Source organism: Muntiacus reevesi, chromosome 4 (assembly GCF_963930625.1).
Source record: "Muntiacus reevesi chromosome 4, mMunRee1.1, whole genome shotgun sequence".
Taxonomy (NCBI): Eukaryota; Metazoa; Chordata; class Mammalia; order Artiodactyla; family Cervidae; genus Muntiacus; species Muntiacus reevesi.
The window spans coordinates 50,141,519-50,161,073 of NC_089252.1; the positions used below are offsets into that span (position 1 = coordinate 50,141,519).

Here is a 19,555-nt window from a genome sequence, read left to right on the forward strand (position 1 = left end):
GCTATCATGCCCATCAGCATATAAGCATGTATTTGTATTTTCCATCTCAACAAATCATTCCTCTCAATCTCATTTCTCCCTTCTCTATCACTTCATTCTCTTCCCTTTTATAGCAACAGACCTCGAGTTGTCTAGGTGAGGTGAAAGTCACTCAGTCATATCCGAATCTTTGCGACCCCATGGACTATACAGTCCATGGAATTCTCCAGAGCAGAATACCGGAGTGGGTAGCCTTCCCCTTCTCCAGGAGATCTTCCCAACCCAGGGATCAAACCCAGGTCTCCCGCATTGCAAGCAGATTCTCTACCAGCTGAGCCATGAGGAAGCCTTGTCTAATTTCACTTCCAATACCTTATTATATATTCCAGTTATGATTCTATCACTAGTATTTCACTGAAACTGGTCTCATCAGGGTTTACCAGGTGGCATCCGTGATGCTAAACCCGATAGTCAATTCCTGGTGCTCTCATTACTTGGATAGTTAACAAATGTTGTCACTGTTGATCACTTCCTTTATCATTAAACATATCCTTCCCTTGGGTTCTTTAATAGACATTCTCCAATGCATGAAAGTGAGAAGTGAAAGTGAAGTCGCTCAGTCGTGTCTGACTCTTAGTGAACCCATGGACTGCAGCCTACCAGGCTCCTCCGTCCATGGGATTTTCCAGGCAAGAGTACTGAAGTGGGGAGCCATCGCCTTCTCCATCACACAAGTTAGGCTGCATCATTTCTCTTCTTCAAAACCCTCCAGTGACTACCTATCTCATTCAGAAAATTATCAGAAATCCTTCTTGATCTGGCCCCTTGTCACCTTCCCAACTGCATCATCTGTATTTACTGTTTCCTTATTCACTCACTCCCCTCCAGTCTCCCTGACTTCTCTGCATTTCCTCTGTATACCAAGAATCCTTCCCCCTCCACACCAGTGTCCCAATTCTTCAGCCTCCCTAGAATGCTGCTCCCCTCAAACATTGGATCATTCTCTCTGTCACTAAGTCTTTGCAGAGGTGGTATCTTCTCTTCGAAGTTTTACTTGACTGCTAACCTTCCCAGTGTCTTTATTCATTCTTATTTTTCAACACTGAGTTATTACCTTTTAATTATTGTTTCCTGAATCCCTTTTCCCACCACCAGAATTTAAGCATCATGTAGGCAAGGATTTTTTTTTATCACTTTATTCATTGAGCTATTCTCAGCACCCAGAGCAATGCCTCACTGAGAGTAAAAGGTCACATGGTAGTTGTTGAATTGAAGTTCCAATCGAAATGTCAGTCACCGTGTGAAACTCTCCAGGGTCCTATAGGTCAGAGGTCATCAACTTCTCCTTTATCTGCCCCTTCCACTTTGGTTGTGTGACTATGGGAAGTATTTGGCACCTTGTATCTGGTTTTATGTTTGTTTGCCTATTTGTCTATTTCTCTCCCCAGTGATTGAGACAGGATCTTATTTATAATTCCGTATCCAAGTGTCTAGTTTCCTGACTTCTGCAGATGTTTACTGATCGGAACTGATAAGACAAAAGTGGTGGAGAGGCAGATGTGATATTCTTAATAGATTTTTCCTCAACCAATAAAGCAAACTATGTTACTGAGAAGATGAAAACGCTGACTGCAATTCAATGGAAACTTCTTAAATTGAGAAACAAAAAGTTGATTTTGAAACTTGATTCAGCTATCTTGGTTCATTTTCTCCTTTCTGGCTCTCAACTAGAACAACCATGAGCCGTGTGTCTCTGAGCGATTAGCTGGGATGCTTATTTGCCCATACGGGTTTATTTAGCCCCTTAACACAACAGCTTTTTAAAAGGTAGTGGATTTAACATTCGCCTCAGATTTGCGATGGCTTTGTCAGGCAAATTACTCTAGCTCAGATTATCATTAATCTGTCTGACTGGTTAATGGTGTCAATAATGCAAGTGCCATGGTTAACATTTTTTATTCAGCCCCTCAGGAGCTTTCATTGCATAAGTCAGAGGACAACATAAATTCTAGAACCTGAAAGCCAGAATTCACAGAGATATATTTGCTTCACAGACATCCAGCTGTCTCTCCCTACTACCTAAAAATCTTTAGAATGGAGAATGATCTTTGGGATCAGAGTCCAACTTCCTGCTACTTGAACATCTAGCAGCTGATGCCCAAGGGAGGGATCAGTTGCATCCCTAAGACCACAGAGTAAGCATCCACACTGAGATACTGAGAGCAGGCATTTATTTACTATTCTCTGGTACCAGGGACCAGGCATCGTCCATAAATTATCATGTTTCATCCTTACAGCAAAACATCCAGACGAGGCTTAAAGAGGTGTATACCTCTGCTATACAACTGCCAAGTGGTCGAACCAAGATTGAACACAGGCCTGCCTCCGGAGCGGGTGTTCTCAAACTCTACATCTGCTCGTTCTCAGCAGTTAGTGGATTAATCTGGAAGAGAATCAAACCTTGATATTTTCAGAATTAGGATATGGATTTCTTCGACAGGCTTCTTTCTGATAATTCTCTGAATTAATGTTGAGGCTGATTTGCATCCTTTATTTGCTATGTAAAGCACAGTAGCAAATTTTTATATGTATATAGAACATTATACCTTCCATTCAGCAAGCTAAAATTACATATGGAGTGTGACTCAGTGTATTCACAAGGCTAAGGCTTTGAGGCTGTGAAATTGAACTTCCTGGGCTTCAGTTCTGGCTCAGAATTGAACTAGCCATGTGGCCTTGGGCCAGTTACTGGTACCTTCATTTCCTCCTGTGAATTAATAATAGTGCCTGACATGTAAGGTAGTGATGAGTATTAAACAGGGTTGAGAAAGTGCCTAAAACACTTGGTCATTGCCTGGAACAGATGGATCCATGGGATGGATTCATGTGGGTTGGAAGTGAAAGTCAATGAAATAAAGACATTTCCCAATTCTTGTTTAGAGAGAAGTTTATCACTTTCACAAATGTTAGCACATTTGATTCTCAGATAAGGCTGGTATGATAATCTCTGTTTTACAAATGAATTTGCCTGACTCAATTCAGAAAGTCTGCAAAGCATCAAAATACACAGAAGAACTATACAAAAAAGACCTTAATGACCCAGATAACCACCATGGTGTGATCACTCACCTAGAGCCAGGCATCCTGGAATGCAAAGTCAAATGGGTCTTAAGAAACATCACTAAGAACCAAGCTAGTGGAGGTGATGGAATTCCAGTTCAGCTATTTCAAAACCTAAAAGATGATGCCATGAAAGTGCTGCACTCAATATGCCAGCAAATTTGGACAACCCAGCAGTGGCCACAGGATTGGAAAAGGTCAGGTTTTATTCCAATCTCAAAGAAGGGCAATGCCAAAGAATGCTCAAACTACCACACAGTTGCCCTCATCTCGTATTCTAGTAAAGTAATACTCAAAATCCTCCAAGCCAGGCTTCAACAGTACGTGAATTGAGAACTTCCAGATGTTCAAGCTGGATTTAGAAAAGGCAGAGGAACCAGAGATCAAATTGCCAACATCCATTGGATCATCGAAAAAGCAAGAGAGTTCCAGAAAAACATCTACTTCTGTTTGATGACTATGCCAAAGTCTTTGTGTGGAGCACCACCAACTGTGGAAAATTCTTTTTTTTTTTTTTTTTTTTTTTTTTTGGAAAATTCTTAAAGAGATGGGAATACCAGACCACCTAACCTGCCTCCTGAGAAATCTGTATGGAGGTCAAGAAGCCACAGTGAGAAATGGATATGGAAAAACAGACTGGTTCCAAATCAGGAAAGGAGTACATCAAGGCTGTTTATTGTCACCCTGCCTATTTAGCTTATATGCAGAGTACATCATGTGAAATGCTGAGCTGGATGAAGCACAAGCCGGAATCAAGATTGCCGGGAGAAATATCAATAACCTCAAATATGCAGGTGACACCACCCTTATGGCAGAAAATGAAGAACTAAAGAGCCTCTTGATGAAAGGGAAAGAGGAGAGTGAAGAAGCTGACTTAAAACTCAACATTCAAAAAACTAAGATCATGGCATCTGGTCCCATCACTTCATGGCAAATAGATGGGGAAACAGTGGAAACAGTGAGAGGCTTTATTTTCTTGGGCTCCAAAATCACTGCAGATAGTGACTGCAGCCATGGAATTAAAAGACACTTGCTCCTTGGAAGAAATGCTATGACCAACCTAGAGAGCATATTAAGAATCAGAGACATTACTTTGCCTATAAAGTTCCATCTAGTCAAAGCTATGGTTTTTCCAGTGGTCATATATGGATGTGAGAATTTGATTATAGGTCTAGTGAGGGCTTTACAACCTCCAGACATTCTTTGGATTCATTGGAGAGTATATAACTCCCTTGCTAACACTAGCAAGTGGGTACTCTTTCTACCCCCTTCTGATGCCTATGTCAGACAGTTTCTCTATCTCCTTTATACTTTAATAAAACTGTATTACACACATACAAAAAAAAAAAGAAAGCTGAATGCCAAAGAATTCATGCTTTTGAACTGTGGTGTTGGAGAAGTGTCTTAAGAGTCCCTTGAACTGCAAGATACAACCAGTCCATCCTGAAGGAAATCAGTCCTGAATATTCATTGGAAGCACTGATGCTGAAGCTCCAATACTTTAGCCACCTGATGCAAAGAACTGACTCATTGGAAGAGACCCTGATGCTGGAAAAGCTTAAAGTTGGGAGGAGAAGGGGATGACAGATGATGAGATGGTTGGATGGCATCACCGACTCAATGGATATGAGTGTGAGCAAGCTCCAGGAGTTGGTGATGGACAGAAAAGCCTGGCGTGCTGCAGTCCATGGGGTTGCAAAGAACTGGACATGACTGAGTGACTGAACTGACCTGACAAAGCCTCACCTAAGATGCTATACAACTAGGAAATATTATAAGCAAGGATTTAAATGCAAGTTTCTAGTCCAGTGATCTCTTTACTGTACCACACAAAGTAAAAGATACTTCCTAAAAGGACTGTGTGAGTTCAGATGAGAGAATTAAAACACTTTACTGAATATCATTCAGTTTAATCCTCACAGAAACCCTGTGAGTTTGGCAGATAAGGGGCTGTATCTTCTTTTTGCAAATGAAGCAGAAAAGGTTCCAAGACAGCCCCTGAGTTGCTCAAGGTCACACCCCTATTTTGTGGCAGAACAAACACTGGGTGGGGGCTTCCACCTTGCAGCTGTTTGCTTTCCATGGCTTTATGCCACTTCAGGAAACCTCTGCTCACTGCTCGGGATTGGAGACCAGCTTTCCATGACTGGTGTGGAGAATTCATTTTAGAATGCATTGTGCGTTACATTTTCAACACAGTGTTTACATATTCTTTCCCTGCCCCTCAGAGTTGAGGATCCTGCAGTTGATGAAGCTTGTTATGAAGGGAGTGTGTTGTGATGCAAAGACAGCATGTGATACAAAGACTCAGAATCCAAAGCTCCACCTTCAAGCTAAGTCAGGCTTTCTGCCGCTCTGCTTCTCTGCAAAGTGTAAAACCCTGTCCATTCTAAAGTGTTCTAGATCACTAAATGAGACAATAGAGATTTAATTTTTCCTGTGATGTATATTGAAATATAAAACATGTCAGATTTCCCATGTCAATGAATGACCCATGCTTCACCTGTGAGTTGACCATGTGTCCAAAATTGTCCTGGAAGTAGCAGAGGAGGGTATAGTCTCTCAGAAACAGTTCAGTTGTGTTAGGTAGGTAGGCGGGACTAAGGTGTATCCGTGAAGATGGAGCAGTGGGGAAGGTTTCTAGTAGTATTCGGGAAGCAGAATGGACAGGACAGGGTGAAAGATTGGACAATAATTGTGAGACAGAGGCTTTTTCAAGGATGATTCCTAGGATTCAGCTTATGGTGAGACAAGTTGCTGAAATGAGGATGGTGGAACAATCCAAGTTTGAGAATGAAGATCAGGAAGTCACACTCAGACATGCTATGTTTGATATACTTTTCAATATTCAAGTTGGAATGTCAAGCAGGATCCTCCTCGAAAATAGAAAGCTGGAGCTCAGAAGAGAGGTTTGGGTTGGAGATATTGATCAGGAATTTGTCAGCGTGAAGATGATTGTAGCAGTTAGAGAAGGGTAGACCAGCCGTCCCCAAATCACAGGATGGGGACAAGACCCAGAGCTGAGTCATATTTATTCTGAGGGCATTGGCTGGAACTACTAAACAAAATAAATCATTTGAATCCAGAACTTTTCCTTTTCTATGAAAAAACAGTGGTTGTATTTGTTGTTGCAGTCGTTATTGGTCATGTAATTAGTGTTTTGGATGTGTGCTAGATGCTGAAACAAATTATGTTGAGACAAAAAATTTTTAAGCCTGTTCCTCGGAATGTGTGTGTGTGTGTGTGTGTGTGTGTGTGTGTATTTAAACAATTCAAGTAAAAACAGAAATTTTAATCAAAATTTAGTGAAAATAACTCTGACCAAGAAGATGACTTCCATCCCCCCATTATGCTTTGTCTAGGGGTGGGTCACCTCTGAACCTACTTTCCCTTCAAGATAACACTGATTCCAGAGCCTCTGCTTCTGGGGGTGAGAAAGGGTGGCCCTTGGGTGGTGGTTGCTGCTCTCACTTGGAGCCCTATTTCAGTAAATAGCTTATTTCCAATTGAAATCTTTCCACCATTGCACCCTTGCTGCTTTTGTTAAAGAAATAAAAATCAAAGTAGAATGGATCAAAAGATGTTAAAAATCACTCCATTAAAAATACCATAGGTCCTTCCTGAAGAAGGAGTATTAATAGAACTCTTCCTTTTTTTTTTTTTTTTTTTGGGAATGACTTTTTTTTTTTTTTTTTTTTAATTTTATTAGTTGGAGGCCAATTACTTCACAACATTTCAGTGGGTTTTGTCATACATTAACACGAATCAGCCATAGAGTTATATGTATTCCCCATCCCGATCACCCCTCCCACCCCACCCCACCCTCCACCCGACTCCTCTGGGTCCTCCCAGTGCACCAGGCCCGAGCACTCGTCTCATGCATCTCACCCGGGCTAGTGATCTGTTTCACCATAGATAATATACATGCTGTTCTTTTGAAACATCCCACCCTCACCTTCTCCCACAGAGTTCAAAAGTCTGTTCTGTACTTCTATGTCTCTTTTTCTGTTTTGCATATTGGGTTATCATTACCATCTCTTTAAATCCCATATATATGTGTTAGTATGCTGTAATGTTCTTTATCTTTCTGGCTTACTTCACTCTGTATAATGGGCTCCAGTTTTGTCCATCTCATTAGAACTGATTCAAATGAATTCTTTTTAACGGCTGAGTAATATTCCATGGTGTATATGTACCACAGCTTCCTTATCCATTCATCTGCTGATGGGCATCTAGGTTGCTTCCATGTCCTGGCTATTATAAACAGTGCTGCGATGAACATTGGGGTGCACGTGTCTCTTTCAGATCTGGCTTCTTCAGTGTGTATGCCCAGAAGTGGTATTGCTGGGTCATATGGCAGTTCTATTTCCAGTTTTTTAAGAAATCTCCACACTGTTTTCCATAGTGGCTGTACTAGTTTGCATTCCCACCAACAGTGTAAGAGGGTTCCCTTTTCTCCACACCCTCTCCAGCATTTATGGCTTGTAGACTTTTGGATAGCAGCCATCCTGACTGGCGTGTAGTGGTACCTCATTGTGGTTTTGATTTGCATTTCTCTAATAATGAGTGATGTTGAGCATCTTTTCATGTGTTTGTTAGCCATCTGTATGTCTTCTTTGGAGAAATGTCTGTTTAGTTCTTTGGCCCATTTTTTGATTGGGTCATTTATTTTTCTGGAATTGAGCTTCAGGAGTTGCTTGTATATTTTTGAGATTAATCCTTTGTCTGTTTCTTCATTTGCTATTATTTTCTCCCAATCTGAGGGCTGTCTTTTCACCTTACTTATAGTTTCCTTTGTAGTGCAGAAGCTTTTAAGTTTCATTAGGTCCCATTTGTTTAGTTTTGCTTTTATTTCCAATATTCTGGGAGGTGGGTCATAGAGGACCCCACTGAGATTTATGTCGGAGAGTGTTTTGCCTATGTTCTCCTCTAGGAGTTTTATAGTTTCTGGTCTTACATTTAGATCTTTAATCCATTTTGAGTTTATTTTTGTGTATGGTGTTAGAAAGTGTTCTAGTTTCATTCTTTTACAAGTGGTTGACCAGTTTTCCCAGCACCACTTGTTAAAGAGGTTGTCTTTTTTCCATTGTATATCCTTGCCTCCTTTGTCAAAGATAAGGTGTCCATAGGTTCATGGATTTTTCTCTGGGCTTTCTATTCTGTTCCATTGATCTATATTTCTGTCTTTGTGCCAGTACCATACTGTCTTGATGACTGTGGCTTTGTAGTAGAGTTTGAAGTCAGGCAGGTTGATTCCTCCAGTTCCATTCTTCTTTCTCAAGATTACTTTGGCTATTCATGGTTTTCTGTATTTCCATACAAATTGTGAAATTATTTGTTCTAGTTCTGTGAAAAATACCGTTGGTAGCTTGATAGGGATTGCATTGAATCTATAGATTACTTTGGGTAGAATAGCCATTTTGACAATATTGATTCTTCCAATCCATGAACACGGTATGTTTCTCCATCTGTTTGTGTCCTCTTTGATTTCTTTCATCAGTGTTTTATAGTTTTCTGTGTACAGAAAGAGAAATTAAGGAAACAATACCATTCACCATTGCAACAAAAAGAATAAAATACTTAGGAGTATACCTACCTAAAGAAACAAAAGAACTCTTCCTTTTTAAAGCAATTAATTAGGCATTTGATACATCAAGACAGGATTTGTTGCTCAGCTCACAGCTGTGACTGCATGTTAACACCCTGCTATACTTAGACAAGAGGATATATGTTTAACTTAAGATGTACGCTGCAGACTGATTCAAATGATCCTCTAAGAAATGATACCACCTTAATCTTTAAACTGTGTTTACTTCTGAAACATAAATACAGCAGTGCTGAATTCAGCTAATAAACACACACACAGAGGTAATTTTCTATTCCTGATAAAGAATGATAGATTTTTTAATAAACCTTCTTTGAGGAGAGCTCACTCTTTTCAAATTGTGAGAAAGAAACCTAGGAAAGTGAAGTGGCATCTAAAAGCCACCCAAAGTTGGAAGGAAACGTTTCGGAGATCACACTCTGTGAAGATGTCATAGAATTATTCTATTAAAAAATTTTACTTTTATTTATGCTTTCATTTAAAAATGAGCACCAGCAGCATAGGCATTATTATCATTGTTTTTGATTTTTAGTTAGGGGATAATTGCTTTGCAATGTTGCGTTAATTTCTGCCATACAGCAACGTGAATCAGCCCGAGGGATACGTACGCCCCCTCCCTCTTGAGCTCCCACCCCTCTCAGCTGTCACGGCGCTCCAGGTGGAGCCCCCTGTGTTAGACGGCACCCTCCTACTAGCTATCTGTCTTGCATATGGTAATATATACCTTTCAATACTGCCCTCCCAGTACCCCCCTCTCCTTCCCCGGCTGCATCTCCAAGTCTGTCCTCTGTGCCTGTATCTCTATTCCTGCTCTGCAAATGCACATCAGTACTGTTTCTGTGGAGTCCATATATGTGTGTTAACAGATGGTATTTTTTTCTTTCTGACTTACTTCACTCTGTGTTAACAGGCTCTAGGCTCATCCACCTCACTAGAACTGACTCAAATTCCTTTCTTTTCATGGCTGAGTAGTATTCCATCACATATATGTACCACAACGTCTGTATCCATTCACCTGTCAGTGGACATCTAGGTAGCTCCCGTGTAGCATAGGCATTCTTGATCTGTCGTGAGTCTATACCGGCTGAGTGTCAATAGGATATGAATGGAATATGACTTCTCTTCTGAAACAATTCACAGTTAACTCAGAGAGACTGACATGTCTGTCAACACAGTGCGATACGGGCTGCAGTAGACGTGTAAACCAAAAGCGACAGAAGCACGAAGGAGATGGTATTTTATGCTGCTTGAATCAGAGGACATAATGGTAGGAAAGCCCTAGCCAGAATTTGTTTGAGTTAGAGTTGAAGAATGGATGAGTTTCTGCCAAACCGAGAAGGAAGTGAGTCAGAAGAAGGTAACTCCAGGATAATCAAAATTAAACAAAATTGATGAAAGTCAGAGTGACAAGCACAGGGATGGACAGGGTGCTGTGGGGCAGAGTGACCCGTTTACAGATGGTTCTGAGAAGGGTTGGGCCATGTCTTAACGGTCTTTGAATCTTGTCCCAAGAAGTGGATATTGCATTAACCGTAGAATGGCAGTCAGCATGGCGTTTTGGGCATGGAGTTGGCAGACTATGTATGTTAGAAGAGTGTTTCTGTCAACAGAAGACAGAACTGGGAAGACCAACGACAAAGAACTAGGAAAGCTATTATAATGCAACGCATGGTAAATAGGAACCGGATCAGGAGTCAGTTCCAGGCCCAGGAATATACAGTCTAACCAGAGTTAGGGATCAATGCATGCTGCTCAAGGGTACATTCCATGCCACCATGCGTGACTCCCTGAATTAATATGTATCAACATTTAAGTGTGACCGACAAGGGTTCTTGGCCTTCTTAACCAATAAATATTGATCAGAATCTGGACAAGAAGTTCAGGCAAGGCTTAACCGGGGACCCTGCTGCAGCAGCAGGGAGAGAAAACCAACCACAGGTTCCCTTGGTTGCTGACTCCCCAAGGGGGGCGGAGACTTGTTCCTTGTAAGGGGTGAGGGTAGAGGTGTGTCCAGGGATCAGGCCAGGGGAGTGGCTTAGGGGGTTTGCTCATCCCTTAGGTGGAGTGTGTGCAGGGGGCATGCCCAGTACCCTGCTTTTGCTCCAGGCTCTTCAGAAGTGGCACTTGGGCTCTTTGTATCTTTTTTGGTCTCTTTGTATGTTTTATCCAGAATTTGTCCTAAGTGCCCATGCATGCAGTTATTTCTAGTCCCCTACAGTTTCTTTGTATTTGTTGCTCCAGGAGAGGGGTATGGTGGTAAAAGCATGGCTGCACTGCAGCAAAGGGTCCCAGGTCCCAGCCTATCTCATAAGGAGGTTTTAGATGAAAAACCTGATCTCAGCAAAGCAGCAGAATTATTGTTACTGGGTCAGAGTATATGCTTTTAGAACATAGTAGTTATTTTCCAAGAAACCTCAGCCAGGTAAACCAAAGCCCAGAGAACCAGAATTTTCAAGAAAGAGGTGCTTCTTGTTAACGAACTCCTATTAGTCTCCATGTAAAGGTCAGAGAAGGTAAGTTACCTACACCTTTTCCAGCCAGCAGAAGGAGACAGACTGTATAATTTATAGTCTGTGTGACTGTTCAGTGATGGAATATGCCGGGAGTGGATTCTGGTCTTTCTACTTGAGTCAACTTAATCTTGACTTGCCCACACTGACTCAGAGGCAAGTGGAAAACAAGTGGAATAATGATGTTCTGGACAGTTCATCTGCCACCACAGGCCATGACTGAGTTCTGTGGGTTTGACGGGTAATTATGTCTTCAGAGTCATCAGCGAAAACTTCTTGGAGATACAGCCAGGACCCCCGCTGCTTTCCCAGGAGAGGTTGGTGTGGCGACAGGCAGTACCCCTGAACACAGGAATTGGGCAAACTCCTAACATCTCTGTTCTTCAGAACCTAGTGCATTTATCTGCCCATTTACAGAGGAGCATGGGCTAGAATGAGCAAAATAAAGTCCTAGTTGCTAACTGCCTAAAGACAGAGATTATGGAGAGTTTACTTTAGGTGCCGGCCATCACCAGCAGCATGTAACCAGAAAAATGAGTCACAAACTGTCCTTCCAAATTCAGATTTTATTTCCTTGTTGGGAGATAACTTGCAAAAGTTTGCTTTCAGCTGTTAAAGAACAAATGGGGTCATCAAAAGCCACCTGCCAATCTTTGCAACTGAACAAATCTGTGAAGGGTGACAGGCAGTAAATGTTATTTTCTTAGAATTCATTGGTATCACTCTGATGTCACCCAATAGGACCCTAGGAAGCATCAAAGCAACCTGGCACCAAAGCCCAGATACCACAGGGCTGGGGAACGATGCTGGGAAACTCAGGGAACACCATTCCTTCTCCATTGCTATCAGCAAAGCCTCTTCCCTTCCAAAGAGTATTGCCATTTTCATTATTGAAACTTGTCCAATGCCTCTAGTTCTGACGACGTTAAAAAAATTGAAGAATAGTTGATTGACAACGTTGAGTTCATTTCGGCTGTACAGCAAAGTGATTAATATATATGTATATATATGTGAATATATGCATATATTCATATGTATGCATTCCTATTCATACATGTGTGTATGTGTGTATGCATATATATGTTCTCTTTTATTTTATTTTCCATTATGGTTTATCACAGAATATTGAATGTCGTTCCCTCTGCTCTACAGTAGGACCTTGTTTATCCGTTCTCCGTGTAACAGTTTGCGTCTGCTGACTCCGAGCTCCCAATCCATTCCTCCCCCACTCCCCCTCCTCCTCTCAACTGCAGGTCTATTCTCTACATCTGTTGGACTGCTTTCTTTGATTTGACTTATCTCTGTAAACAAAATTAATCTGACAGAAAATGTCAATGTTTATATGTTTTTTTTTGTGATTGTACCTTTTATTACTTTCTTCCTTCAAATTGTGGAAAGTCCTCTTCTTGAACTCAAGCACACTTCCTTCCTATGAGGTTGTCTTTTTATTTTTGTATAATAATAGAAATAGCAGCAGTAGTAAGTGCCACGTGTGGGAGACTCCATAAATACCAAGCCTCATGCCTCCTGCTTTATATGGTCTACATGCAGCATCTCATTGAAATCTCTAGGAACTCTATGAGTAAATGCTTTCATAGCACCAGTTAGCACTTGAGGACTCTGAGGTTCAGATAAAGACAAAGCTGAGAAAACAACCCTTGGCTTTAGCATCCTTTGTGCGTGCATGCGCGCTCAGTCGTGTCTGACTCTGCGACCCTGTGGACTGTAATCTGTCAGGCTCTGCTGTCCATGGGGTTTTCCAGGCAAGAACACTGGAGTCAGTGGCCATTTTCTCCTCCAGGGTGTCTCCCCAATCCAGGGAGAGGACCCAGGTCTCCTGCATTGGCAGCTAGTTTATTTACCACTGCACCATCTGGGAAGACCTAGAAGTCCTGAATCGTCTCCCTAGTCTACCTAGCTTGATGTGACCTTGCTCTGACAGGATAAGCAGATTTCTGAAAATTGGCACATAACTTGGAAATGTTTAGATTAAATCTGTATTTAAAGCCATTAAGTGCCCACACTGGAGAAACTAATGGTAAATCCAGGGTATCTGGTTAGAGGAAGGACTGAGATCACTACCATGGAAGTATTTTCTAAAGATTCTTTGTTCATATTGTGTATAATATTGAAGAAATATCAGTTTTCCATATCAATGAACATAATTTTTTCATGACCCTTACTAATTTGGGATATTTTTGAAAGCTGCTGGAGATTATAGGAACCTAGAACTCCCTTCCTTGTGATGAAATCCAACATCCCCTTTTTTACGTGAGTGATGTTTCTATTATATGATCTTCGACATTCTTACCTGGACACACCCAGATATTCTTGTCTTTTTTTCCTTTGAAGAATGCCTTTTCAAAGGGTTATGCCAGCACGTCCTAGAGCATAGCTATTTCACATAAATTATTTAGTAGTTACCGAAATAAAGTCAGCTATGAAAGCTGCCCTTCTTTATAGATACCCAAGGAGTTTGGCATTCAAATCAGACCTTCAGTGACAACTATGTTGCTTGAAGGTCTAGAGTCATGAAATGACTCACCGCAGGTGATAGTTACCCTAATCCTCACAGTGGTTTCTGAACACCCAGTGTCCCTTCTTCCTTGTAGAATTTCATGTCTTATACCCAAAGTGCCCATGATCCAAATAGACCCCTTGTTTTCCCCTATTGTTGAATGATACCGAAGCCCCAGATCTCACTCTTAACTGGGATTCACTGACTATGAGTCCTTTGCAAAAAAAAAAAAAAAAATGTTGTTTCTCTAAGTCTTACTTTTGCATTTGTAAAATAATGATAATAGACCTATCATATTTATATAAAAAGAGAAGAAACACATATAACAGCTCCTCTACTGAAAGAAAATAAGATGCAAGAATCTCTATGTTCATAAGTTGTACAATCTGATTATGAGGATTTTCTTTTAAAAAGTAATGTACTGGCCTAAATAATGGTTCAGTAGAGTTGATGAGTGTGGTGTGTGTGATGGGGATATTATCTGATGTTTCTTAGTCTTAACTACAGTTCACTATTGAATCCCAGCATACCCCTCCCCAACTATGTCATAATTCAACCTTCTGGCAACTTAACACAGTACTCATACAGGAATGCCTAAACCTGGGCTATATCCAGATTCACATGGGATGTCTGGGTTTCATTTGTTTATTGTGATAAAATATGCATAACAAAGCACTTAGAATTCTAACCATTTTGAAGTGCAGAGTTCTATGGCATTAAGTGCATTTACCTTGTGGACAGCTCTCCCCACCCTCTATCTCCAGAATGCCCAACTGAAACTCTGTACTCATTAAATACTAACATCACATTCCTACCTCCTCCTTGCCCCCGGTAAACACCTAGGCTTCATATTTTAATTACGAGCAGTACTAGATAAATTCATGCTAACTGCTATAACGTTGAAACCCTAAAGCTTATAATGGCTCAAGTCTCTCTGACTCTATAAAGTAGAAAAGCAATGTTCCTGATTAACAGGCAGTTCTTCTCCCAGGTCCATTCCAGAATTCTTGCAGAATTTGGACACCTCCTTCATGATGTGGGGTTTCCCAAGTGGCTCAGTGGTAAAGAATCTGCCTTCCAATGCAAGAGATACAAGAGACAGATTTGATCCCTGGGTTGGGACAATACGCTGGAGTAGGAGATGACAACCCACTCCCATATTCTTGCCTGGGAAATCCCATGGACAGAGGAGCCTGGCAGGCTATAGCTCATGGGGTCACAGAGTTGGACTCAACTGAACGACTGAGCGCACATCATCAGTGCATGGGTTCCAAAGTCTGCCTGATGCTGTGTGGTTTCTCTTGCCAGGCCTGCAATCAGCATGAATGTGTGCACTCACACTCATGGGTTAAACCCAGTCCCATGGGTTCGTCTAGGCTTCACGGGGGCCAGGACGTAAGATCCAGTGCCTGGAGAAGGAGAAATGAGTTTTGAGGAGGAGCCAGCCAGTCTCAGTCATATCAGGGAAATTAAGAGTGTCTATATACCCAAGGATCACCATTCGTGCCCTTAGAATTTTGCTTTCACTTTTCCCTTTGGAAACTTAATTTGCCCTGTCAGAAAAACAGATTTCACTTGAAATATCTCCCCAAAACAAAATAAAACTTGTAAAATTGAAATGAACATATAATTCCACTGAGATGCAAGAGGTATCATCTAGAAATAGAAACTTTAAGAAACAGTTGAGTGGCTTAGAAGGAACTCTTTCTTCACATTCAATTACACAAGACCTGTGAGGATATAAATATATAGAATCATGTATGCCCTTAAAGCATACTTTAGAGGTTCTCATTTCTAATGTGTTAGGATCTATATTCATAGAATTTGTCTCCTCTTAATATGTACTATAAATCCCACCATGATCAGCATATTAATTCATTTGTTTGAAACCACTAAGGAAGATCCCCTGGAGGAGGGCATGACAATCCACTCCATATTCTTGCCTGGAAAATCCTGTGGACCGAGAAGCCTGGCAGGCTACAGTCCATAGAGTCACGAAGTGTCGGACACAACTGAAGTGACATAGCGTAAGCACACACACTAAGGAAGGTTTTAATTGGAAAATGAACGGGATACATATAGCAGTGGCTTGAAGAAAAGGCAAGAAGATGTTGTACTTCCTCCTCACCCAGGAGGGAGTCTACTTCCTTTTGCTAACTTCGCTTGACATAACCACAGGACTTCAATCTCTGTACACATCAACATTTAACATCTGCTTTTCCCTGTCTTATAATGAAAGAAAATAAACGCATTGGTTGGCAGTACTGACAAAGACTGACTTGTGGAATAATCGAAATCCTAATTTCTATCATTAGCTCAGTGTTTGCAAAATGCATCTTCCTGCCTGCATTCCAGATGTTCAGTCTTATTTTACTAGCTCTTTGTTATGAGTTTTGATGCTAAATGGTAAAGTGTCAAGGGGAAAGACTTTAGTACACAAGGTTCATGGGAATGGCATGAACTTGGACTCCCCAGAAATCCTGCAATATTTATTTGTAGGCCCTGCCAGTCCGCTTGCATCCCAGAGTGAGCCTCTGAGATCTTGCCTTATGTGCAGGGTCAACAGGAAGTGAGGAAAGAACCTTTGGATCCACGTTTCCGCTCTCCTTGTTAAGTAAAGGTTGTGACTCAAAGTATTCACGTGGGAATCATCTTTTCCTGTGGCTTTCATTTCCTAGGGAACGAGCAGTGAACACGTCACAGCCCGCGTCGCTCCAGTTTACCGTGGGAAACCTGAAGCCAGAAGCCATGTACACCTTCCGAGTCGTGGCCTACAACCAGTGGGGGCCCGGGGAGAGCTCTCAGCCCATCAAGGTGGCCACCCAGCCTGAGCGTGAGTATGAGACGGGGAGGGCCAAGTTAGGGAGTGCTCATTTTCGTTGGTGCTATCTTTGAACCCGTTCATAGTAGTTTACTAAAGTGACAAAATACAAGGAAGATTTCTGGAGCAACACATTTACCCTGAAGACTTTTGAAGATAAGATAACTTTTTAACAAAATGGCCTCCTCACTTTGGCCTGGTCTGCAGAGCAACAAATTAACAACTGTGGAGGCCTGATCCATCCATCCGGTCTACATATCCACTCTGGAGTGAGTGAGTGACTCCCCCTGCCAGTACTTCATCATCAGCATTGGGGTTCAGCCTCCTGCACTGATTTTTTTCAGATTTTTCCGAGTTTGTGTATGAAAAGTATTACATCAGAGAAAAAGAACAATGGTATAGGTTCAACTCAGGAACTTGCTCATTCACTGAATGCCCTCCAGAAGCTTCCAAAAGCAAACCCAGATTCAAAAAATCAATCATTTCTACTGGGCAATCTCACTATCCTATAATGTAAATCACTATATTAAGCTCCACAAACAAAATAATGCTGCTAAATGTTCTCTGACCCAATTATAATTTAGTGATTTCTACTTTTATCATGGCACAAACAGCCCCCAAACTACACTTTTGAAAGAGATTTCTGTATTTCTTACAACATTTTGAATTTGCTACTAAATTTCTAACGTTATTTGGAAAGACTGATTGCCAATGAGTAGTTTGCCAACTTTATTTTGTTAAGAGGTTTTAAAAAATTGTAATTAACCATTAAATGAACTAAATGACTACTTGTAACAAAGTACATTATTTAAACACCTAGTTTCATCTACTCCTGTTTTCTTTTTTAAATGATGCTGTTTTATTTGTATTCCCCATCATTTTATTTAAAACTATATCTAACTTCAAAATCACCTCACATGCTTTTGGAAGAACATGAAGTAGAAAATATTTTAATTGGCAAATAAGAGAAAATAATCTTTGGATTAGGTCACGTGTTAGGGATTTGAAATCAGCAAGTTAAAGAAGAGCAACCACAGGCTCTCTGAGAGGTGGTCTGGGTGCTGGTACCAAGCGCTACTCTGTGCAGAATCTCCATTCCTTTTTTCATGTGGCTCAGACTTCAAAAGACCAGATGAGAACAGATTAGAATAAAGTATTTGTTGGGGGTGAGGAGAAGACTAAGCTTTACAAGTCTGAGAGAGATTTGCATCACAGAAATAAAACCTCACACGGCATCTTTAAAGGCATAACAATGTGCAGATTTCAGGTCATGTATAGAAAATGCAGGCACCCAAGCAGCACCAGCCAAATTGTTTGCAGGATCCAGAAGCTACAGTAGCACATTGATCCATGCTGTGCGGGGGACCCTCCAGAGTCATGTGCCAGCAAAGGTGGTCCTGCTTCAGGTTTCTCTTCTAAAGAAGGTTTTGTTGCTCTTTGGGTTTAAATCACTAGATAATGCTGATTTCCACTTCATAGTGTTAATGGTCACATATAATTTGAGTCATCAATTTTCTCATTGACTTTCTTTTTATAGATCATACACACACACACTCACATATGTATATATGCGTATATATAGAGAGATAATCAATGACTTTTATAAATATTTTGTATTTTTAATCAATAAACCAGAATAAAAACAAATTAGGTCTATATCATATATATATATATGTTTAAATGGTATATGCCATGTTGTGTATACAGACTGAAAGTTGAAAAACCCATAAAAATTCTCTAAAAAGATCTTGTTCAGTTTTCTTATGGTAGAACTTAAACTTTAAAAGCATGTTCATTTTCAGAAGATCCAATTTCTATGGATTGTCTGAATCCTTTGCTTCCTAATCCAACTATTATCCCTGGGATTGTTTTTGTGTACTTTTCTGGGCTGACTGGCTGTGATTACATTACATTGCTGATAAAAATTCTACAGTCAGCCTCATTTCTAAGACTGAGCAATGCTATTTTTCTTCTATCAATACCATTTTTCCTAAGTACCCAACTTGAAAATCAATTTCCAGAATTTTTTTTTAAAGGCCAACCTTTCCAAGTCAAGAGATAAGAAAGTCTTCCACTTGGAAACTAACTAATAGCAATACCTCATTTCATAAAAAAAAAAAAAAAAAAGTACTCATGATACAATGTTTTTGGTATGATTAATAATAAAAAAATCAGCCTGTGATTATTTGTATGACACATATGGCATTAACTTTTATAAAGCACAAGCAATGACATAATTCAGCTGACAAGTATATTAATGTGTGAGACACATTAAGAAAGCATACCTATGTAATGAAGTAATAGCACTTAAAGCTCTAAGAAGCTTCTTGAGGAAGCAAATGTTTTAAGTATATAAAAATAATAAAATAGATAAGGAAACCTGTAAGAATTTGTTAATGAAGTATTAAAAATCTGAATCGCAGATTTGCTTATGAGCCCCTTACCTGTAATGGCCTACGGCGTATGCTCAGCCTCTGTGTGCGGTGCCAAACTGAATCTTGGAGACAGAGTTTTTGGTGAATTAGAAAAGAATAGTTTTATTGCTTTGCCAGTCAAAGTGGGGCACAGTGGGCTCCTGACCTCAAAAACTGTGTGTCCCCACCCAGAAGAGTTTGCTGAGGAGCTTTATGTTCAAAAGTGTAGGTGCATGCATTCCTTTTCTCTTCTCTTGATATAATCTTGATGAGCTGGTTCCTTTAGCCTGGCCTCAAGTGGTCTTCGGGCTTCCCTCATGGTGCTATTGGTAAAGAACTCACCTGCCAATGCAGGAGATGCCGGTTTGATCTCTGGGTCAGGAAGATCCCCTGCAGGAGGGCATGGCAGCCCACTCCAGCATTCTTGCCTGGAGAACCCCGTGGACAGAGGAGCTTGGTGGGCTACAGTCCACGGGGTCGCAAAGAGTTAGACACGACTGAAGTGACTTAGCACACATGCACTCGCGAGTGGTCTTCGCCCGTATGAAGAATGCTGACATCTTCCATTTGCTGGGTTTCATTAACCCA

The 19,555-nt window shown here is 40.8% G+C and overlaps 1 protein-coding gene across 1 annotated transcript in view; it reads left to right on the forward strand.

Annotated features, from left to right (window-relative positions):
* Positions 1–19,555, forward strand: part of DCC (DCC netrin 1 receptor) — an 828,232-nt gene that overhangs the window by 424,802 nt on the left and 383,875 nt on the right. Inside the window, exon 11 of the mRNA XM_065934991.1 lies at positions 16,411–16,565. Within this exon, the coding sequence (XP_065791063.1) occupies positions 16,411–16,565 (155 nt within the window). The remainder of the gene's footprint in view (positions 1–16,410; positions 16,566–19,555) is intronic.